At 45.1% G+C, this 23,840-nt stretch overlaps 1 protein-coding gene across 3 annotated transcripts in view; it reads right to left on the bottom strand.

Annotated features, from left to right (window-relative positions):
- Positions 1-6,447: 6,447 nt before the first annotated feature.
- Positions 6,448-23,840, bottom strand: part of fsd2 (fibronectin type III and SPRY domain containing 2) — a 29,326-nt gene continuing 11,933 nt past the window's right edge. For all 3 annotated transcript variants that reach the window (XM_080214423.1, XM_080214424.1, XM_080214422.1), the window contains exons 4-13: positions 21,404-21,637; positions 21,123-21,145; positions 18,236-18,357; positions 17,153-17,314; positions 15,610-15,744; positions 14,095-14,251; positions 10,803-10,936; positions 10,253-10,382; positions 9,006-9,182; positions 6,448-6,893 (exon numbers count right to left, since the gene is read on the bottom strand). In XM_080214423.1, coding sequence (XP_080070549.1) covers positions 6,641-6,893; positions 9,006-9,182; positions 10,253-10,382; positions 10,803-10,936; positions 14,095-14,251; positions 15,610-15,744; positions 17,153-17,314; positions 18,236-18,357; positions 21,123-21,145; positions 21,404-21,637 — 1,527 coding nt within the window. In that variant the 3' untranslated portion in view covers positions 6,448-6,640. The remainder of the gene's footprint in view (positions 6,894-9,005; positions 9,183-10,252; positions 10,383-10,802; positions 10,937-14,094; positions 14,252-15,609; positions 15,745-17,152; positions 17,315-18,235; positions 18,358-21,122; positions 21,146-21,403; positions 21,638-23,840) is intronic.

Genomic DNA, 23,840 nt, shown 5'->3' with positions numbered 1-23,840 from the left:
TTCTGAGTTCACCACTTCCATGCTGACTGCTGCCATGGCAACTATTAGCATTGCTTTCCCAATGAGGGGATTTGTCTCTGAATAGCATCACTGACAGAAACATGATGTTCAACCAGAACTAAGTGGGCCAATTGATGTCTAGGGGCCTGGGATTGATGCATTATTAATGTCATTGCTTACTGCAGTGTGTTTACCCAAGTGGGATAAATGTGTTCCGTGTTCCTTATGTTTGCCCCCTCCTCTCCTGAAGGTGCCGACTCTCACTGGGGTACAGGGTCCCCCTCCTCTCCTGAAGGTGCTGACTCTCACTCGGGTACAGGGTCCCCCTCCTCTCCTGAAGGTGCTGACTCTCACTGGGGTACAGGGTCCCCCTCCTCTCCTGAAGGTGCTGACTCTCACTGGGGTACACGGTCCCCCTCCTCTCCTGAAGGTGCTGACTCTCACTGGGGTACAGGGTCCCCCTCCTCTCCTGAAGGTGCTGACTCTCACTCGGGTACAGGGTCCCCCTCCTCTCCTGAAGGTGCCGACTCTCACTGGGGTACAGGGTCCCCCTCCTCTCCTGAAGGTGCTGACTCTCACTGGGGTACAGGGTCCCTCTCCTCTCCTGAAGGTGCTGACTCTCACTGGGGTACAGGGTCCCCCTCCTCTCCTGAAGGTGCTGACTCTCACTGGGGTACAGGGTCCCTCTCCTCTCTGCTGTCAGTGCGATGGGTGCTGGTTTTGTTCTTTAAGTGCCAGCAGTTTGAGATGGTAAAAATCAGCAGCAACACCACGTTTCTACAGCTGCTTCCCAGAGATATTAAATGAGTGTGAGCACAGGGTAAAAGTTGGTGGTGAGTCAGAGTCACTTTGAAAGGATTGGGTGGGTGGCCTTAGTGGAGAGGAGGGGATTCTGGGCAAGTTTAAAAAGAGTATTTCGGCATCCGAGCCCCGGGAGGACTTTCCAATTGTCAGGTTAGTGTCCGAGAAATGAAGAATGCCCAGGGGGTAAATCTAATAGGATAAAGAGACAGGAGACTCTTGACAGGATTTAAACAGGGAGAAGAATTAGTAATTTAAGATGTTGGAGAAACAGAAGACTAATGTTTTGGAATTAGTCTTTCTCCCTCTTGTGGTGGTGCAGAGGGCCTGCGACTCAATCTTTCTTAGGGGTAAGAGTGGCACTGTCAACATAAGAACGAAGCAGGAGGAGGCCATTCAGCCCCTCAAGCTTACTATTTACTAAGATCGTGGCTGGTGGTGGAAGGTCGGTTTTTCTGAAATCATTAAACCTCCAAACACTGATACAAACAGCATGTTTCTGTTTAAATGTTTGTGTCAAAGAGACTGAATCTCACCTTGAATGCCTCTGAATCCCCCTCCCCCTCCCCCCAGCTGCACCCCCACCAGCCACCCTTTCTATCAAGGGGGTCCAGCTTGGATTCTCTTATTTGAGGGAATTCTCTACCAATAGCAGAGTTCCTTCAAATAGATTTCATAAAATCTCCATCCCTTTCTCTCAGCTCCTTCACCTCTGTTACATTTGTTCCGATGATGCCACTTTCCAAAGTGGTGCTTCTAATCTGCGCTCCTTTTTCCTCAACCATGGATTCCCATCTACAATTGTCGACAGAGCCCTTACAGCATGCAGTGCATCTCCTGTGCTACGACCCTCTTTCCCAGAACAAGGATAGAGTCCCCCTTGTTCTCATATTTCGCCCCACCAGCCTCTGCATGCAAAGAAAAATCCTCCACCATTTTCACCAACTCCAGCATGATGCCACTACCAAACACATCTTTCCTTCACTCTCTCTGTCAGCATTCCACAGAGACCATTCCCTCCAGGATAACCTAGTCCACTCCTCCACTACACCCAACACCTCTCCCATCACCCATGGCACCTTCTCATGCAATCGCAGAAGGTGCAACACCTGTCCCATTACCTCTTCTATGTTCACCATCCGAGGTCTAAAACACTCATTGCAGGTTAAGCAGTGTTTCACTTGCACCTCTTTCAATTTGGTGTATTGCATTTGCTGCTCTCAATGTGGTCTCCTTTATATTGGAGAGACCAAGCGAAGACTGGGTGATCGCTTTGATGAGCACCTTTTGGTCTTCACTCTGACCCTCCTGTTGCTTGCCATTTTAACACACGATCCTGCTCCCATGTCCACATGTCTGTCCTTGGCCTGCTGCAGTGTTCCAGTGAAGCTCAACGCAAACTGGAGGAATGGCATCTCATCTTCCGGTTAGGCACTTTACAGCCTTCCAGTCTCAACATCAAATTCAACAACTTCAGATGTTTGCTCTACCTCATCTCGACCCTTCTGTTTCATTCTATTATATTTAATTTTTTACTGTTCTACCTTTTTATGGTCTTCATTTTTCTTTGCCGCTTCCCCTTTTCCACATTCAGTCCCATCCGCGCCCCCCCACCCCCAATCTTCATCTGTCACAGTTTGCAGCTTCTCTGCCGTTCGCCCATTCAGACCCTTTATTCTCTCTGTGGACTGCCCTTAGCAGCCTTTCCCCTGGTTTCTGTGGCTATGACTCATCTTTCATTCCATCACTCTGCAGTATAAATATCTCCCACTTTCTATGCCTTTTAGCTTTGACAAAGGGTCATCTGGACCCGAAACGTCAGCTCTTTTCTCTCCTTACAGATGCTGCCAGACCGGCTGAGATTTTCCAGTGTTTTCTCTTTTGGTTAAGATACCAGCATCCGCAGTAATTTGCTTTTATTCATAAAATTGGTAACAATTTGCCTGTTTTTTTTCAAACTGCTTGAGTTACATTTTAATGCTTTTGATTTCACAATTTAACTTAAACTTGAACTAAAATGTGACATTGATAAGGCGTGTCTCAGATTAAATTCTGAACCTTTGAGTTTTGTCCCACTCACCTAAACTAACCTATCTCATTGCAACTTGCTTTCTCAACTATTTAGTGTAATCTGCAAGATAGTCTCCTCCACCCTGGAAACCAAGGCAAAATGCTGTTAAGTGTGTCTGCTGTTTTTAACTCCCCAGTCTTGTCCTCCAAGGAAACAAGGGGCCATGGGTCCTGCACACGTGGTTGTCACTGTGCATCAGTGGTGGATGGAGTGAATGTTGAAGGTTGTAGATAAGATGGGGTGCCAATCAAGTGGAGCTGGTCTATCCTGGATGGGTCGAACTTCTTGACTGTTGGGGCTACATTAAACCAGGCAAGTCGATAGTGTTTTGGGGAGTGAGGAGTTGTTACTCACTGCAGAATTCCCAATCTTGGAGTTGCTACAGCGTTCATATGGCTTGTCCAGTTCAGTTTCTGGTCAATGGTAACGCTCAGGATGTTATTAGTGTGGGGATTCAGTGATGGTAATGCCATTGAATGTCAAGAGACCATGGTTAGATTCTTGTTGGAGATGATCATTGGCACTTGTGCGGCAAGAATGTTACTTGTCACTTATCAGCCTAAGCCTGGATGCTGTCCAGATCATGCTGCGTTTGAACATCCCCACTTCTGACCTTGCAAGAGGAACAGTCATTGATGAAACATTTTCCTACATTATACCGCATCTGCCACTCACTTAACCTACCTATGTCCCATTGTAGACTCCTTATGTCCCCCACATGATTTACCTTCCACCTATCTTTGTCTCATCAGCAAATTTATCAATTATACATTCCATCCCTTCAACCAGATCTAAATTGTAAATATCATAGACCTGCTAATATGTTAGCTCCCTACACCATAAGATTATTTTGTGCAATAACTTTTTATGTGGCACTTTGTCAATTGTCTTCTGGAAAACTAAGTACACCACATCTACAGGTTTCCCATTATCTGTGTTGCTTGTTACTTCCTCACAACATTTAAGAAGATGAGCACTTGAAACGCCCTAGCACACAAAGCTTATGGCACAAGTGCTGGAAAATGGGATTAAACTAAATGGGTGCTTGATGACTGGCACAGACACAATGGGCCTCTTTCTGTGCTGTAAAACTCTTGTGACTAAAGAATTCCACTAAATTAGTTGTGGTGATAACAATGGACCTTCTGAAAGAAATTGATACTGAATAGATTCTGAAACATTAACTGTGCTACCCGACCTAATGAATATTTCCAAAAGTTCTGTTAGTTTATTGTCAGATAGAGAATATTAGCAATGGCTCCTCTTTCCTTTCTCTACGTGGCTACAGATTGTAGTTGAGTGAGAAAGGGGAGATGGACAATACAGAACACAATAATTGTAGTCTAAGTTTGATAGCAAAAGAACTGCTGGCTTCTATCATCACCCCATTGAGAATGATGACAGATTTTTCACATCGCTGGGAATTATGTTCCAAATTTGTACAAGGATGAAGTTATTTACAACATTCTTGTTACTTGTTTGGTGCTGTATAATACTGACCTAGAGACACAATTACTACACCATCTGACACCATCCACTACAACCCAGGGTTGAGGACATTGAGGTGCTTTATTTCGTGCGAGCTGTTTAAATTCACTTTCTTCCTTTTTTTTTCAGGTCATGGATGGGATTCCTTGGATGATGCACAATGCCGTCTCTCTGCCCACATCAAGAGCTGGCCCTGTACTAGTCATTTGCAGTGTTTCTGGTGGTTGCATTCACACAAGGGGATCTGGGTACTTCACCCTCCCCCTCCCCTGTCAACAAGTCCGAGTGCTACAATCTCATTGCTAAAAGCGCTTAAGGCGTAAATTGAGAAAATACTTATACTGGCTGGGAAATTGGTCAGGAAAAATCACCAAATATTTCAGCCAAATCTTTTTGGATTGAAAGTAGGAAAGAATTCTATAACAGATGGAGGGTCCTTTTAAAACAGTGGTAGAAGTTTGGAACTCTCTTCTGCAAATGACAATTTATTCAAAGTCAGTTGTTAATCTGAGTGATCAGTTTCAATTAATTGTGGATATTTAGGGATATTGGATAAGTTGGGTTTCTGATGTTGGGCCACAGATTAACAGTGATCTCATTGAGGATCTAAATGGTCATCTACTCAAGTTCCTAAAAGGGAGACAATCTGACACCAAGATTCAGGCTGGGGCCTCGCCTGCCATGCACCAGCCTCGCTGCAGCTGGGATTCTCCAGTCCCACTGTAGTGGCTGAGTGCCAAATTCTCTGTTCTCACTGGCACTGCCTCATGTGCATCACTGGAATAAGGCACATGAAACTGGAGAATTCTGGCACTTAGTTTTAATTGTAGAATTGAAAGTTTTCAGATCATTGTGACTGATAAACATTAGTAAATAAATTGGGGAGCAGTGATTGGAGGAAATGAGGGAAACACCTGGGTCACCGAGTGACGGTTAGAACTCCTGTTTGGCTTCCATTTCCTCCTCTTCATAAATCTTCCAGAAATAAGTAGTTACCCTCAAACTGATCCAAACATGAACTTTATTCTCCTTTCATGAAACTACGTGGGGGTGGGGTGGAATGGGTGGGGGTGGGGTGGAATGGGTGGGGGTGGGGGGAAATGGGGGTGGAATGGGGGGAAATGGGGGTGGAATGGGGGTGGAATGGGGGGGTGGAGTGGAGTGGGGGGGTGGAGTGGAGGGGGAAATGGGATGGGGGGGTGGGGATGGGGGCGGGGGGAGGTGATGGGGATATGGGGTGGGGAGGTGATGGGGATATGGGGATGGGGGGGGGAGACGGTGGTGGGCTGGGAGCTGAGGAAATGGAACAGCATACATGATGATTAGTGAATCATGGGTGTAGTAGAGTTTACAAGGACGATAGCAGTACTGAATCCTGTTGTTTGTTGTTCTGTGTTATTCCAGACAAGCTTCTAGACCTTTCCACTGGACAACATTCCACACATGGGACAATATTTTAATGTCACAAATTTTGAGTTATGAATGAAAGAATTTAAACTGTGTGTGTCTGATTTTGTCAGTTTGGTTTTTGCAGATGGAACAATTTCCTGAGGCATGTTACACTGCAAGGTGTTGGGAGAGAGATTTCAGAACCACATACATAAGTCACTAAAAGCTAATGGACAGATACACCTTTATCTCTAAAGGATTGCAATTTAAAGGTTAACAAATGAATGTTCAGATGCTTGGAGCTTTGGGCTGCTCCATCAAGAATAACACTGCACTGGGTGGGATTAGGATCAGATTCAGACAAATAGCCCTGGAAAAATGAATGAAGATACGAGTGGCATGACAGCACAGTGGTTAACACTGCTGCCACACAGCAGTGGGGAACCCACGTTCAATTCCTGGCTTGGATCACTGTCTGTGTGGAGTTTGCACTTTCTGCCTGTGTCGGCGTGGATTTCCTCCCACATGCTGAAGATGAGCAGGTTGGGTGGACTGTCAGTGGTAAATGTATGGGGTTGCAGGGATAGGAGCGAAGGCCTGGGTAAAATAATCTGTCAGAGTCGGTACAAATGCAACAGGTCGTATGGCCTCTTCCACACTGGGTTCTGCAGGGGGGGCGGGGGGGAGGTGCAGGCAGGGAGATTGGGATTAATGGGCTGCAGTACCTGTTTCCACCACTAGGGCAATGATCACTGGGTCCCCCTGGTGGAAAACTACAGCACTGCATCCCTGGGACTAAACTCATGAAAAGCACTTGCACCTTTAAAGGATAATTTCCTTTGAATCCCTGTCCCACACAACACTTGCTGCAGCTCGGACTAAAGGAGGAGTTCATGGTAATTTTGCAAACTCGGGGATAGGAATCCCACAAGAGATTTTTAAAATGCCAGAACTTTCCAAAGCAAAGCAGGGATTAACGAGATTCTGGAATAGTTGAGTGAAGGTGAAGAGATGTTGAGCGATGTCAACATTGAAGAAGGAGATTTTCCCAGCGTCGTAGTCCAGGAGGATTCCAATTCTGTCGGGGGGTACGGTGACTCTCAAATCTGGGCTGCTTCCATTGTGAAGGAATTCAAACTTACTCCTGCAGGTTAAAGCAGAATGAAAGTAGCAGAAAATCTCCACCAGAAACCACCCCCAAATCACACAAACACACCTCTTTGCAGCAGGGATAGTCAGAGAGGGAAAATAGCAATGCAGCTCCCGCTACTCAGCATTGTTTAAAATATTGTTCAGAGTCCTCGACTTCTCAGCGATATGAAGGGCCAGAGGGAGAGTTAAGGTGAAGGGAAAATTCTCCCTCGATCCTGTGAACCTGACCATCTAGAAGGAAGTAGATACTTGGGAACACCAGCACCTCCCCTCCAACCCATTCACCCTCCTGACTTGGAAATATATCATTGTGCCTTCACTGGGTCAAAAACCCAAAACTCTCTCCCTAACAGCATTGTGGGTGTACCTGTTTGATTTATTATTAGCATACAGTGAAAAGTATTGTTTCTTGCATGCTATACAGATAAAGCATATCGTTCATGGAAAACAAAATGAGACTGTAGAATGTAGCGTTGCAGTTATAGCTAGGATGTAGAGAAAGATGATCTTCATGCAAGGTAGGTCCATTTAAAAGTCTGATGGCAGCAGGGAAGAAGCTGTTCTTGAGTCAGTTGGTATGTGACATCAGAATTTTGTATCTTTTTCCTGACGGAAGAAGACGGAAAAGAGAATGTCTGGGTGCATGGGGTCCTTAATTATGCTGGCTGCTTTTGAGGCGGTGGGAAATGTGGACAGAATCGATGGATGGGAGGCTGGTTTGTGTGATGTATTGGGCATTCACGACCTTTTGTAGTTTCTTGCGGTTTTGGGCACAGCAGAAGCCATACCAAGCTGTGATACAACCAGAAAGAATGCTTTCTATGGTTCATTTGTAAAAGTTGGTGAGAGTCATAGCTGACTTGCCAAATTTCCTTAGTCTTTGGAGAAAGTAGAGGCATTGGTGGACTTTTTTAACTATAGTGTCAGCGTGGGGGATCAGGACAGGTTGTTGGTGATCTGGATACCTAAAAACTTGAAGCTTTTGACCATTTCTACTTTGTCCCCATTGATGTAGAAAGGGGCATGCCCTCCACTATGCTATCTACATCACATTGACTGCAATGGTTCAAGAAGACAGCTCACCACAACCTTCTCAAGGGGTAATTGAGGATGGGTAACAAAATGCTGACCTAGCCAGCAACACCCACATCCTGTAAAGGACATTAAAAACTAATGGGGAGGATCAGGATAGCAATGAGCATTCTACAAACAGAATCAGCTTCTGCCTGAAGCTGTTATTCGGACACCTACATCCTAGCTATGATTGTTAACACATTCTGCAATCTCTCATTTCCTTCTCTATAAACGGTATGTTTTGTCTGTGTAGCATGCGAGAAACAATATTTTTCACTGTATGTTAAATCATGTGACAATAATAAATCAGAATTATTTACCTTTCCTGACTCAATGAGGGATGCAGTAGGGTGCGAATGACTGCAGTCAGTACTGGTGAAAAAGCTTCTTTCCTTTCAGACCCTAGTGAGAGAGTGACCAGGGAGGGATCCATTCCCAATGGTGCCACAGTGAGGGGCCAGCTCCTGTCTGGAATAGGCCTGGGCTATGCTGAGTGGTGTAATTGCTGTGTATGGGTTACCCAACTGCTTTAATAATCAACAGTAAGATAAGAGAGGGGATTAAGGGTTATGGGGAGAGGGCGGGAAAGTGGAACTGAGCCACAACAGATCAGCCATGATCTTATTGAATGGCGGGGCAGGCTCGAAGGGCTAGATGGCCTACTCCTGCTCCTATTTCTTATGTTCTTATGTTCTTATGTAAATGGGAAAGAACGCAAGATGGACACATTGAAAGGACTGGAGCGACATCTGGAGGAGCAAAAGAATATTCTAAGAGGGTTTTGCAAACCTACATAATTTAGTTTTCACAGATAGTGTGTGAAGAAGCTAAACTCACAGAAATGCATCTTCACTAATCAGAGTGTTAGCTTCAAGACAATCCTCAGAATCAAGGTCTCATTACTCATAATTTAAAGTTTAAACCATTTTAATATAAAATAATTTTGCGAGAGACACAATGAAGGAGAAAAAGTTGTGACTCTTGTAAAGGATTACTAGTTAGTGGAGTTTCAGACTCTAAGTTTCTGTACCTGGATGGTGTGAGTGTGTGTCTCATGCACCAGGACGTGATGTTTGAGCCCAGGTAACTGTCCCGTGGGATGTTTGGGGAGGCCACACCAATGCGATACTCCAGCTCTTCCGTCACTTCAACCTCCCAGTAATGTTGTCCTCGCACAGGAACTAACTGTCCCATGACAGCAGCACAGCTACGATAAAAACAGGTCTCAATCAGTGAGTTTTCAGTTATTCATGTTCCTGATCAGTTAACAGTGGCTCTGGAATCAAAGATTAACCACAGGAGACACAACAGACCCTCCCTATCCAGCCAAACTCACTATCTCCCTGCTGTCTCCCACTCTCAACCTAGAACCACCACTCCTCCTCCTCCACTTCCCCTCCCCCCACCACGTAACATGAGAACGGTTACGTGATCCCAGTCAATCAAACTATTACAATCTTTATTGACTCACTAAGAATGCATTAACTGATGTGGCTGGCGCCTATTGAGCTTGTTTCAGTCACGCCTCCCTAAGGATTCCACACATTGAATGACGCTGAATTCCGTGACTCATCCCATTAGTAAATAGGGACAATGAGATGAGTGACCACATCATCAGATTTTTGGATGAGGGATGAAAGTTGGCCAAGACACCAAGAGTTCTCTTTACCATGATCACAGAATCCCTACAATGAAGGAAGCCATTTGACCTATTGAGACTGCACCGAAAACAAACCCACCCTGGTCCTATCCCCGTAACCCTACAAATTTATTTTGCTAATCCCCACTAGTGGGCAATTTAGCATGGCCAATCAACCTAACCTGCACAACTTTCGGACTGTGGGAGGAAACTGGACCACCTGGAGCAACCCCATACAGACACAGGGGTGAACGTGCAAACTCCACACAGTGACTCAAGGCTGGAATCGAACCCGGGTCTCTGGTGCTGTAAAGCAGCAGTGCTAACCACTATGCCACCCTGGTCATGACATAATTATTTTCACTTCATCAACCTGGAAATTCGGAACAAACAATTAGAACTTCAATTTAACATCACGTCCAAAAGACGGCCGCTCTGACAGTGTGGCGCTCCCTCAGCACCTATCAAAACGTCACCATATTTTCAAAGCTGAAACAATTGAGTCTTTCAACGTTCAGTGTCAGGGCTGAACATAGACAATGTGGTGGACAGTTCGACCAAGGATCCAGTTCGTGGCTGTATCTCTGATGAATGGGAGAATATTGGAAACTGAATGTGTTTTATTTTCATGAACCCACCTTGTAAACCGGTCATCATAGGACATCCGATCAGTGAGGACAGCATCCTCATTGTAAACAATTGTCAATCCATCATCCAGAATAGAAAGTGAGAGATGTGCTGTCTCCTCAATCAGATACAACTGACACCCTGTGACCGAGAAACAGTCCATCATTGAAAATTCCAATGTTTAGGCAAGGATTTGTAAAAAAAATGATTGGGACAAAGTGCGGGACAGGACAGGGCACCTTGCAGAACAGGGCACAGTGCCGTACGGGGCGCAGTACAGGGCGGGACAGCGTGAAGGACGCAGCACGGGACGGGACAGGACAGGGTGTGGGGTGCAGTGTGAAACTGTACAGAATGCGGAACAGGACAGGAAGTAGGACACAGCACGGTATGGGAAATAGCACGGTACAGGGCGCAGCGCAGTGAGATAAGTGTCTCGCGCTGATATTGGATATAATATTGCTGACTTCCAGAGGGTCATAGACATGGCTGAAATTCTCAGAATGTCTGACTGTGTTCAGTTATATTGATGAGCTGAGGGAAAGCTGTTGATATTGTTACCTTTGGTTCGAACATTAATGGGTAAACTCCTCTCACTGCAACCTCCTTCATTCAATGCTCTGACATAGAAAATGTAACTCTCATTGGCCTCCAGTTCAATTACTGTTTTACAAGTGGTTATCCCAGTCAAAGACCTTGAAATAAAAGCAGAAATAAAAATGATGTGAAATGAGGCCGATTTAATAAATAATCTCAGAGTAAAAGATCCCTCAGGAAACAGTGGTCATAACATGGTAAAATATAACATCCAGTATAACAGTGAGAAACTGGGTCAGAAACAACTCTGCTAAAATTAAATAAGGATAATTCCAAAGGAATGAGGACGAAGTTGGCTGGAGTGGACTGGGGATTTAGCTAGAAAGATGGTTGATCAGCAATGGCAGACATTTCAAAAAATAGTTCATGGCTCAGCAAAGATACATCCCCATGAAGGAGGATTCTAGGAAGGGGATAAATCAACCATGGTTAACCAAGGAAGGCAAGGATAGCATTAAACTGAAAGAAAAAACATACAATGTGGTGGCAACGATTAGTGGTAAGCTAGAGGATTGGGAAAGTTTTAAAAACCAACAAAAGATGACCAAAACGAAAAAGAGGGAAAAGATAAACTGCAAGGATAAACTAGCAAATATAGCATTTCAAAATATTAAATAATCAATGGGCAAAAATCAGAGAGGTAATAAATACAATAGCAATCACTAAAGGGAAAGCACTAGGGAAAACAATGGAGCTAAAGGCTGATAAGTCCTTTGGACCTGATGGGTTGCAACCCAGGATATTAAAGGAAGGAGCTACAGAGATAGTGGATGCACTGGTAGCTATCTTGCAAGAATCCTTAAATTCTGGAAAAGTCCCAGAGGATTGGAAAACTGCCAATGTTACATCCTTATTAAAAAAGGGAGATTAAAAAAAAACAGGTAACTAAAGATTTATCAGAATAAATAACATCATTGGGAAAATATTAAGAGTTCATCATAAAGGATGCAATAACAGAGCATTTAGAAATGCATAATATAATCAAGAAGATTCAGCATGGCTTCATGAAGAGGAAAGCGTGTCTCATAACTTTATTAGAATTCTTTGAGGTGGTAATGATCAGGATAGATAAAGAGGAACCAGTTGATGTAATATACTTGGATTTCCAAAAAAAATTTGATCAAGTACCAGACAAAAAGATACTTAAGATAAGAGCCCCTTGGGGGCAGTACATTAGCATGGATAGAGGATTGGCTAACTGATATAAAAAACAAAATGTTGGAATAAGGGGGCATTTTCAGGAATGGCAACCTGTAACTAGTGGATTGCCACAGGGATCAGTGCTGGAATCGCAATTATTTACAGTTTATAATGATGACTTGGCTAAAGAAGTGAATGTACTGTTCTGAGTTTGCAGATGACACAAAAATAGGTGGGAAGGCAAGTGGTGAGGATAACACAGAGTCTGCAGAGGAATACAGACAGGTGAGGTGAGTGGACAAAAACTTGGCAGATGGAATGTAAAGTGGGAAAATGTGAAGTTCTACATTTTGGTAGGAAGAATAAAGAAGCTGAATATTATTTAAATGAAGAAAGACTGCACCAAGCTGTAGCACCGAGGGATTTGCCCTCGTACATAAATCACGAAAAACTGGTATGCAAATTTAGCACGTGATAGGGAAAGCAAATGGAATGTTGGCCTTTATTTCAAGGGGAATGGAGTATAAAAATAGGGAAGTCTTGTTAAAATTATACAAGGCGCTAGTTAGACCACACCGGGAAAACTGAGAACAGTTTTGGTCCCCTTATCTAAGGAAAGATATAGTGGCACTGGAAGCAGTCCAGAGAAGATTCACTCGATTGATCGTGAGAATGGAGGGATTTTGTTATGAGGATAGGTTGAGTAGATTGGGCCTGTGCTCACTGGAGTTTAGAAGAATGAGAGGTAACCTTATTGAGACAAATAGGATTCTCAGGGGGCTTGACAGGGTCGATACTGAGAGACTAGGACTACACGGCATGATCTCAGAGTAAGACAGTCATCCACTTAATTCAGGGTTGAGGAGGAATTTCTTTTCAGAGGTTACTACAAAGAATCTGTAGAATTCTTTCCCACAGGGGGCTGTAGAAGCTGAGTTGGATCTCAAACAATGACAAGTCAGACTACAGGAATGAGATAGAGGACCTGGTGAACTGGTGTGGCAACAATAATCTCTCCCTCAATGTCAACAAAATGAAGGAGATTGTCATCGACCTCAGGAAGCGTAAAGGAGAACATGCCCCTGTCTACATCAATGGGGACGAAGTAGAAAGAGTTGACAGCTTCAAGTTTTTAGGTGTCCAGATCACCAACAACCCTGTCCTGGTCCCCCCCCACCTTCAAGTTGACATTATAATTAAGAAAGTGGACGAAAACCTCTACTTTCTACGTGTCAGCTACGACTCTCACCAACTTTTACAGATGCACCATAGAAAGCATTCTTTCTGGTTCTATCACAGTTTGGTATGGCTCCTGCTCTGCCCAAGACCGCAAGAAACAACAAAGGGTTGTGAATGTATCCCAATCTATCACGCAACCTCCCAGCCTCACATCCATTGACTCTGTCTACACTGCCTTGGGAAAAGCAGCCAGCATAATTAAGAACACCATGCATCCCGGACATTCTCTCTTCCACCTTCTTCCGTTGGGAAAAAGATACAAAAATCTGAGGTCATGTACCAACGGACTCAAGAACAGCTTCTTCCCTGCTGCTGTCAGACTTTTGAGTGGCTTACCTTGCATTAAGTTGATCTTTCTCTACACCCCGGCTATGACTGAAATACTACATTCTGCACTCTCTCATTTCCTTCTCTATGAAGGGTATGTTTTGTCTGTATAGCATGCACGAAACAATACTTTTCACCGTATGTTAATATGTGACCATAATAAAATGAAATCAAATTATTTTCCAAGGCTGAGATAAGACAGATTTTTAATCAGTCAGGGAGTCGAGGATTATGTGGATAAGGCGGGAAAGTGGAGTTGAGGATTATTTCAGATCAGTCATGATCTCATTGAATAGTGAAACAGACTTGATGGGCCCAATGACCTTCTGTTCCTGTTGGGGTGGTCACTCTAAGTGGCGATGGACCTGACTTGAACACTGATACAAAGGTGTGTTGGGATGTGGGACATCATCAATGCCCATTTTATGGGAGGTTCTGCAGTACCAGTTCCACATACTGAAAGGGTTGAAAGGTTACCCGTTTATAGCTGAATCATGGCTATTCCATGGTTTAACATTAATATTTGTTCCGTGTTGTGATCGTTACTCACTCTGTGAAAGATTCTGTCCAATCACAGCCGCTGCAGACTTGGCAGAACTCCACAGTGTAGGAACGTGCGGGATTCTGGCTCCTGGATTCCCACTCGATGAGGGCCGCATTCTGGCAGCTCGCCACCGCTCGCCTGTTGATAGTTGGAGCTAAAGGAACTAAAATACAGAACCCAACATCTCAGAGCCACAATAGAACTGGAGGATCTCAGAAACCAAAGCTAAATTTCACTCCTTCTCCCAACCTCGCTTCAGTCACTGTCTGTGTGGAGTCTGCACATTCTCCCCGTGTCAGGAAGGCTAATGGGATGCTGGCCTTCATAGCGAGGGGAATTGAATATAAAAGTAGGGAGGTCTTGCTGCAGCTGTATAGGGCATTGGTGAGGCCGCAGCTGGAGTACTGTGTGCAGTTTTGGTTGCTGCACTTATGCAAGGATATTTTGGCCTTGGAGGGAGTGCAGAGGAGGTTTACTAGGCTGATACCGGAGTTGAGGGGGTTGAGCTATGAGGAGAGGCTGAATAAACTAGGCTTGCACTCGTTAGAGTTTAGAAGAATGAGGGGAGATCTCATTGAGACGTATAAGATGATGAATGGGATGGATAGGATAGACGTGGAGAGACTCTTCCCGCTCAGAAAGGACAGTAGGACTAGGGGGCACAGCCTCAAGATAAAGGGGGGGGGGTGCGGTTTAGAACGGAGTTGAGGAGGAACTTCTTCACTCAAAGGGTGGTGAATCTCTGGAGTTCTCTGCCCATTGAAGTGGTGGAGGCTGCCTCGCTAAATATTTTTAAGACGCAGGTTGATGGGTTTTTGATAAGCGAGGGGATTAAGGGTTATGGGGAGAGGGCGGGAATGTGGAACTGAGCCACGACATATCAGCCATGATCTTATTGCATGGCGGGGCAGGCTCGAAGGGCTAGATGGCCTACTCCTGCTCCTATTTCTTATGTCTATGTGGGTTTCTTCCGGGTGTTCTGGTTTCCTCCCACAGTCTGAAAGACATGCTGGTTAGGTGCATTGGCCATGCTAAATTCTCCCTCAGTGTATCCGAACAAGTGCCGGAGTGTGGCAACTAGGGGATTTTTCACAGTAACTTTATTGCAGTGTTAATGTAAGCCTACTTGTGACTAATTACTAAACTTTAAACTGAAACTTCCTCCTGGAACATCTACACCTTGTTCCCATTGCTGAATTACCTTTTCTGTTTGACTCTTTTCTCTTTTGATCATGATGTTTAACACAGCAGACCAGCAGGGGTGAAATATCAATCCAGTGTGGATGTGTGACAGCGAACCCTCTGGCCTTATTGTGGGCACCAGTCAAGTTAGCACCCTATGCACTGGGCCATTGCCCAATACTGAACATGTTATTCTTTCTCCTACTTGCTGCCAGTACAGATTGCTGATAATTGGATTCATTTTATGGTTCGTATCAGCACAGTTCCAGATGTCACCCATGGATGTCTCTGATCTGAGACCTATGGCCAGGTTTCCCAGTTACCTCCCACTTTCTGTACCTGTCGTGTGTTTGACCCGGTCACTCTCAGCGCTTGTCCCGGCAGAGTTTGTGGCCGTAACCCAGAATTCATACACGGTGTTAGGCTTCAGGTCACTGACTGTGTGATACATTTCCTTCACTTTCAGGCTTGTGTCTGTGAAGGAATGAGAGACAGAGTAAACCAGTTACTGAAATAGGTGAAGATGATTCGGGAGAATTTGAAGCATTTCTGGAGAATGAATTGATTAATGTTTAATGTTGTGATCAGCTGTGGGAAGTTCTGGGATGATTCCAGTTGGGACAGCCTGGGGATTTTGGTCTCACAGTCTGGTGTTCGAGACTGAGCTCCTCAGAGCCATGGGGGCGATGTTTGGAGAGTTCAAGAGGACAACAGACAAACTGCAGTAAGAAGCGAAGTCTAAGGGGGTTGCGCGCTCAGAGTAAACAAGTCCAGTTTCTGTAGTTGGGAGTGGAATGATCGATACAAGCCCCATACACTGAGCATATCTGTGGCCATTGTCTCCATTCCCTTTGCCACTGAGATCATCCCATTCCTGGCAACAATCTGAGACTGAACCAGGATTGTTGGCAACTTGTCGATTATATTTGACTGTGCGATGAGCTGCCAGTCTTGTATCCACGCCATCACAAAGATATTTTCACCTCCCTAACGTTGTCGTGGTCTCAGCTCATCCTGATCCAGGCCTGTGTAACCTCCACACTTGACTAATCCAACTCATCCTGGCTGCTCTCCATAAACTATACATCATCCAAAACTCTGCTGTTGGTGTCTAAACTCACGCCCCTTGCCCTTCGCCTTGTGCTCTTGGACCTACACTGGCTCCCAGACAAGGAACATTTTGATTTTAAGATTCTTATTCTTGTTGCCAAATCCCTCCATAGTCACTTCCCTCCCTCTCTGTAATCTTCTCCAACCCTACAACCCTCGGAGATCTCTGCGTGCCTGTAATTCTGAGCATCACTGATATTAATCGCTCCCCAATTGGCAGCCTGGTCTCATGTTTGGCATCTGGGTTGAAGAGCTTTTGGGTTGAGGAGAATGAGCCGGAACTTGAGACTCAGTGTGGATCTGCCCAGATTTGCTTCTTGACAGTCAGCATTCTCTCTCCTCTGTGCCCGCCAGCTCTTTACCCAAAACTCTTACAACAGAACTCTGAGTGAATGAGAGCATTGGTCAGTATGACTGAGCCTCAGACATCACCCAGAATAAAGTCAGTGATTCAGGTGCAGCATGTGTGGGCTGAAGGGCCTGTTTCTATACTGTAAACCTCTATGACTAATGTGTTTCACTCAGTGTTACTGAGCAAGGGAGGAGAGCGGACATATCCTAAGATCCAGATCCCCCACCCTCAGGATTTGGAAAGGGGAATTTACCAACCTCCAGTGAATATCAGGAGAATCGGAAAAGGAATCTGAATGGCTGTGAGAGAATCCTTGCTGCGTAATGTGAACATGTGGAGGAAACCGCCATTCACCATCTGCATTCGGTTTGCAATCTCTGATCTCTCTTATTTCCCTCTTTCTATTTCTGGGTCACAAACCTGGAGCTGCCTCGTTTTGCAGTGTGCCTTCTTCTGGCACTTGTCTGTAGTACAGTTGATAATGTTCCACTGTATCATCAGCTGAAAGACTCCAGCGGACTCTCACAGAGTTGGTGGTTGCTGTATCAGAAGCCTGTGGGCACATCAAAGGAGCTGAGGGAACTTGCAAAGAGAACAGACATGAGGAGACAGATTAATGACCACAACATCACAATAAAATGATGGGAGACTCTCTCTGTAACTCAGCAAGCTGGTATATATCTGGGTATGGTTGAAGAAGCAGTTATAGTTTGTCAGTTTGACTGCCGCAGCGCGAGTGGTCATGATGTCTTCCAGAAATGGATCTCTCAGGACTGGAGTTCTGTATTTGGCCCATGTTCTGATTGGACAGCGAGTGGCTGTGCCCATGTGATTGGAGGTTGTCAGGATTTTCTGTGCAGTTTTAATCTGGGACTTGATCATTTACCAGGTTGTGGTTGGTGATGTTTACAGCCAATCAGGAGGGCCTGTGACCTTCCAGGATGCTAGGAGGTTCAGTGTGTGAAACCATTCCAACTGTTGGTCTCAACATTCTAGAAATAATCCTTGACATCCTGGAAGTGGATTTCTACCACTCTTATTGGCTAACCAAATAAACTAAATCAAATTAACAAAGGGACAAATCAAAAGGGGCAGATCCCAAAAGGAGGGGAACCACCTGAAACAGAAAGCAAAGTGGATTTCTATCACGTAATGAATCTAATCTAATTTACAAAGAGGATTAATTAACCTTGTAATATCACCCCAGTTAATTTAATTGTTTGCCCACACTTTCCACTGGGGCATAGACACTGAGACTGATGGGAAATGACATAGACCCACTTCCCCAAGGACCCCTCTTCACCCCAAAATAACAAACAGGCTGTTTGTTAGATAGATACGAGAGAGCGACAGAGAGTGTGTGTGTGTATGTGTACATGCAAGTGTGACTGTGTGTGTGACTGCGAGAGAGAGGGTGAGTAAATGTGAGAGAGAAGGTTAGAGAGCGTGAACGTCAGAAAGACAGTGAGGGTGTGTGAATAAGTGTGTGAGTTACTCACATACCTGGCATGCTGCTGATTGAGTCGATTAGTCGCTGCACCTCGGGCATGTCTATAGGATATTTCTCAAATTCTGTTGTTGTTGGGAACTCTGGGTTAAAGTCCGCTTGGAGAAACTCTTCCAGTCTGTTTGGGGTACAGAGAATGGAGTCAGTGTGTGTAATGGGGCTTCACGTGGACTCAGTCTTCAATGGGGGAAGGGAGACTGATGGGCGGAGGAGTCACATGTGCCTTGTTCAGGTGGAACCTCCTCTTGTCCAGCTCGAGGCAAACAGTGTCACCTAATTAACTGAACAAGGTGCTAATGTGATCCAGTTCCATAAATACACATTCCAGCTATGGTCACGTCAGGAATGGTCTCTGCTCTGAACCAAGCACACTAGAATCACTGTGCTCCTCTTATTGCTACCCTGGTTTAGATAGACTAATTCAGGGTCAAAGGTCAAAGTGCCCCCCCCCTCCCTCCTCCGCCGCCGCCATTGCTTTAATTGAAGTATTTTTCCCTAATTTTATACCTCGTTGATTAGCTTCTCTCCTGAAACCCCTGACAGCTGCTGGATACAAAATGTGGTTTGAATGTTCATTCTGAACGTCCTGCCAGTTACTGAACCATAAGTGAATCACAACAATCCCAATCCTGTCATCACTGATGCTCAGTTTGGGTTTTGTCAGTGTTCCTCAGCTCCTGTCCTCATTACAGCCTTGGTTCAGTACTGACTCTCTGAAAGAACATCCCATCAAGGTTCTCCACAAAATCCCCATAACCCCACACATTTACCATGGTTAATCCACCTAACCTACACAGCTTGGGACACTAAAGACAATTTAACACAATCAATGCACCTAACCTGCACATCTTTGGACTGTGGGAGGAAACCTGAGTACCCGGAGGAAATCGACGCAGACACGGGGAGAATGTGCAAACTCCACACAGACAGTGACCCAAGGCTGGAATTGAATCTGGGTCCCTGGCGCTGTGAGACAGCAGTGCTAACCACTGTGCTGCCCACAATAATCCAGAAATTATTACATTTGAGGTCGTTTTTGATCATTTTCTACTCAGCTCTCTAAATTCTGATTGCAGGATCCCATTTCCCCTTCCTACCAATATCATTAGTACCAGTGGGGACCATGATTTCTGCTTGTTCACCCTCCCACAGAAGAATGTCCTGCAGCCACTCAATGACATCCTTGGCCCTGGCACCGGGGAGGAAATATACCATCCTGGAGTTACGTCTACAGCCTCAGAAATGTCTGTCTGGTGCTGTAACTAAGGAATCCCCTATGGGTATGGCTCTTCCTTTCTTCTTCTTCCCTTCCTATACAGACAAACCACTCATGCTGCCACAAGCCTGAATCTAATTGTGCTCCTCTGAGGAACCAGCTCCCTCAAGAGCTTCCTAAACAGAAAACTGATTTGTGAGCAGGACCCTGGGGGACTCCTGCACTACCTATCTGGCTCTCTTGAACTGCCTGATGGTCAGCCATTCCATTTGTGCCTGTAGGCCCTTAAGTTGTGGTGTGACTACGTCTCTGAATGTGCCTCCCACGTAACCCTCAGCCTGATGGATATGTCACAGTGACGCCAGCAGCCACTCAAGCTCTGAAACCTGCAGCTCAAGTTTCTGCAGCTGGCAGCACTTCCTGCACATTTGGTCATTTTGGACACCAGTAGCATCCATGACTGCACACAGGAAGGACACACATCCCCCTTGATTGAGCTGCTCTGCCATGACTTACCTGTACTTTTCTTACGTTAACTTTATTCTACTTTGGGACTTAGTTTAGCTGAGTTGGCTGGGTGGCAAGTTGGTGATGCAGAGCAATGCCATCAGCATTGGTTCAATTCCCCTCATGGCTGAGGTTATTCATGAAGCTCCAGCTTCTCAAGTTTGCCTCTTGCCTGAGATGTGGTGACCCTCAGGTTAAATCACCACCAGACATCTCACGCTCATGGTCTATGGCCACCTGGGACTACGGTGACATTACCTTTGTATATTGGTATTGTGTTAGTATCTCAACCCCAACCTTCCCTTGTTCCAGACAGACTGCCCCTTCCCTACACTGAGCACTTACTGGCCAATCAACTCATTGATTCCCTGTGACATTGCAATTGCGTTTTTCCCTCACTGCTGCCACACATTCATCAGTTAACCAATTAACCAAATAACCAGACACCCAAACAACCAGATCACCAGGTAACCTGATAATCAAATAGCCAGATAATCAAATAAACAGCCAAATAACCAGGTAAATTAACAACATAACCAAATGACAAAATAACCAGATAACAAGTTAACCAAATAACCAGATAATATAGATGATCAAATAAACAGATAACAAAATGACCAGGTAAACAAATAACCAGATAACAAGTTAACCAAATAAATAGATAATCAGACAACCAAATAACGTGATAATCAAATACACAGCCTCTACTCCTGCAATGCGGCATGATCATCATTCAAGAAAGATACCAGAGATAGAGTGCGACATGCCAGTGTTACCAGAAATACAGTGAGACATGCCAATGTTACCAGAAATACAGTGAACCATACCAGTGTTACCAGATATACAGTGTAACATGCCAGTGTTACCAGGGATACAGTGAGACATGCCAATGTTACCAGAAATACAGTGAACCATACCAGTGTTACCAGAGATACAGTGTAACATGCCAGTGTTACCAGGGATTCAGTGAGACATGCCAATGTTACCAGAAATACAGTGAACCAAACCTGTGTTACCAGAGATACAGCAACATGCCAGTGTAGCCAGAGATACAGTGTGACATGCTAGTGTTTCCAGAGATAGAGTGCAACATGCCAGAGTTACCAGAGACACAGCAACATGCCAGAGTTACCAGAGACACAGCAACATGCCAATGTTACCTGGCTAATATTATCTGTCCATTCTGTAGTTGCAAGAAAAGAAGAAAAGGTTCAGTATTACAGAGGAAAGCAGCTGAATCATCTTCCAAACAGAAACTACATTAGGAAAACAATCAATTCTCCCAATCACTAACAGGGTAGCGAGATTTCTACCTGAATCCCAGAGTAACAATCGGAATGATTCAATCCCAGAGTGAGAATTGGAATGATTCAATCCCAAAGTGAGAACATGCATCATCTAACAAGTTTTAGGGAACGTCAGGCACTGTTGATGGGTTTACCTTCAGAAATGCCGGTTTGTCTTCAGTCTTGTACAGTTGCTCAGTGGATTCTAGCAGCTCTTTATACAGGTCAATACTCTGCCCGCAGCTCATCAGCTCCCCATACAGCTTCTCCAGTTTCAATTTCTTCTCCTCCTCCAATTCCTGACTCCTGTCTTCATAACCTTGCACGAGAAACTGCATTAAATCATCGTACTGCACTTCCAGGTAATGTTCCTGTTTACCAATATTTTCCTGTTGGAGTTAAAAATGGTGTTTGAGACTCACAGATTGACAGTCCTGAAGCTTCCCCCACATCAGAGATTTCAGCTCTATGGACCTGGCAGTTATGGTTCAATCAGGGAGTCAGAGTTCAATGGCAACGTGCACTTTTCCATGTAAGTAAAGTTTATTTATTAGTGTCACAAGTAAGGTTACATTAACACTGCAATGAAGTTACTGTGAAATTCTCCTGGTTGCCACACTCCGGTGCCTGTCCGGGCCAATCCACCCTAACCAGCACATCTTTCAGGATGATGGCAGAGGTTCTAATTTCATTCCATCATATAGCTGACTAGGAATCTCTTCCACTCCTGTTGCCTGCCATTGGCGTGTGCTGGAAGATTCACAAGTTGATGGTCAAACTTGTCTCGTCACATTAATAACACATCTTCCTTGACTATCAAGTCCTGGAGTGAGATTTAAACCCAGAGCTTGGCCCTGAGGCAGGGACACTACCCACTGTGTCACAAGATGTGGACAAGCCTACGAGGGGAGAGGCTGTACTTGACCTGGTACTGGCGAATGAACCAGGGCAGGTGATGGATCTTTCGGTAGGAGAGCATCTTGGATATGGTGACCATAATTCTATCTCCTTCACAATTGCGTTGGAACGAGATAGGATCAGGCAGGCTAGGAAGGTGTTTGTCTGGGGTAAGGGGAGATACGAAGAAGTCAGGAAGTTACTTGGACAAATAAACTGGAAGGAGGCGTTCTTAGGGAAAAGTACCGAAGGAAGGTGGCAGATATTCAAGGAATGTGTGTCTGGAGCTCTGAATGACAACGTTCCGATGAGACGAGGGGGTTTTGGTGGGTCGAGGGAACCGTGGTGCACAAAGGATGTGTTGAACCTAGTCAGGAAGAAAAGGAAGGTGTACAAGAGGTTCAGGGAATTAGGAGATGTTAAAAGATCTTGAGGAGTATAAGGACTGTAGGAGGGAACTTAAAAGGGAAATTAGGAGAGCCAGAAGGGGTCATGAGAAGACCTTGGCGAGTAAGATTAAGGAGAATCCCAAGGCCTTCTATAAATATGTGAAAGGTAAAAGGATAAGAAGAGAAGGGATAGGACCTATAAAAGGTGAGGGGGGAAAGGTTTGTGTGGAACCAGAAGAAATGGCGGAGGTGCTTAACGAGTACTTCGCCTCAGTATTCACGGTGGAAGCCGATCTGGGAGATTTTGTTATGGATTTGCAGCAGATGGAAAGGATTGAGTACGTGAATATTAAGGAGGAGGATGTGTTGGAACTTTTGAATTCTATCAAGGTAGATAAGTCGCCGGGACCAGATGGGATGTACCCCAGGATACTGTGGGAGGCGAGGGAAGAGATTGCAGAGCCCCTGGCGATGATCTTTGCGTCGTCAATGGAGACGGGAGAGGTTCCAGAGGATTGGAGGATTGCGGATGTAGTTCCTATTTTTAAGAAAGGGAACAGAGATAGCCCGGGAAATTACCGACCGGTGAGTCTGACCTCAGTGGTTGGTAAGCTGATGGAGAGGCTTCTGAGGGACAAGATTTACGAACATTTGGAGAGGTTTGACATGATCAGGAATAGTCAGCATGGATTTGTCAAGGGCAGGTCGTGCCTTACAAGCCCAGTTGAGTTCTTCGATAATGTGACTGAACACATTGACGAAGGAAGTGCCGTGGACGTAGTGTACATGGACTTCAGCAAGGCGTTTGATAAGGTCCCCCATGCAAGACTTCTTGAGAAGGTGAGAGGGCATGGGATCCAAGGGCCTTTGGCCTTGTGGATCCAGAACTGGCTTGCCTGCAGAAGGCAGAGAGTGGTTGTGGATGGGGCTTTTTCTGAATGGAGGTCAGTCACCAGCGGAGTGCCTCAAGGATCTGTTCTGGGACCCTTGTTGTTTGTCATTTTCATAAATGACCTGGATGAGGAAGTGGAGGGATGGGTAAGTAAGTTCGCTGATGACACGAAGGTCGGTGGTGTTGTGGATGATCTGGAAGGATGGCAAAAGTTGCAGCAGGACATAGATAGGATGCAGGACTGGGCGGAGAAGTGGCAGATGGACTTCAACGCGGATAAATGTGTAGTCGTCCATTTTGGCAGAACCAACGGGATGAACGAGTACACTATCAAGGGCAGAAGTCTGAGTAGTGTTGAGGAGCAGAAGGATCTTGGGGTCCGGGTCCACAGGACTCTTAAATCGGCCTCGCAGG

This window comes from Carcharhinus amblyrhynchos, chromosome 28 (assembly GCF_965287045.1).
Source record: "Carcharhinus amblyrhynchos chromosome 28, sCarAmb.v2.hapA, whole genome shotgun sequence".
NCBI lineage: Eukaryota > Metazoa > Chordata > Chondrichthyes > Carcharhiniformes > Carcharhinidae > Carcharhinus > Carcharhinus amblyrhynchos.
The sequence above is the reverse complement of the archived record's forward strand: the minus strand, read 5'-3'. Positions and strand labels throughout refer to the sequence as shown.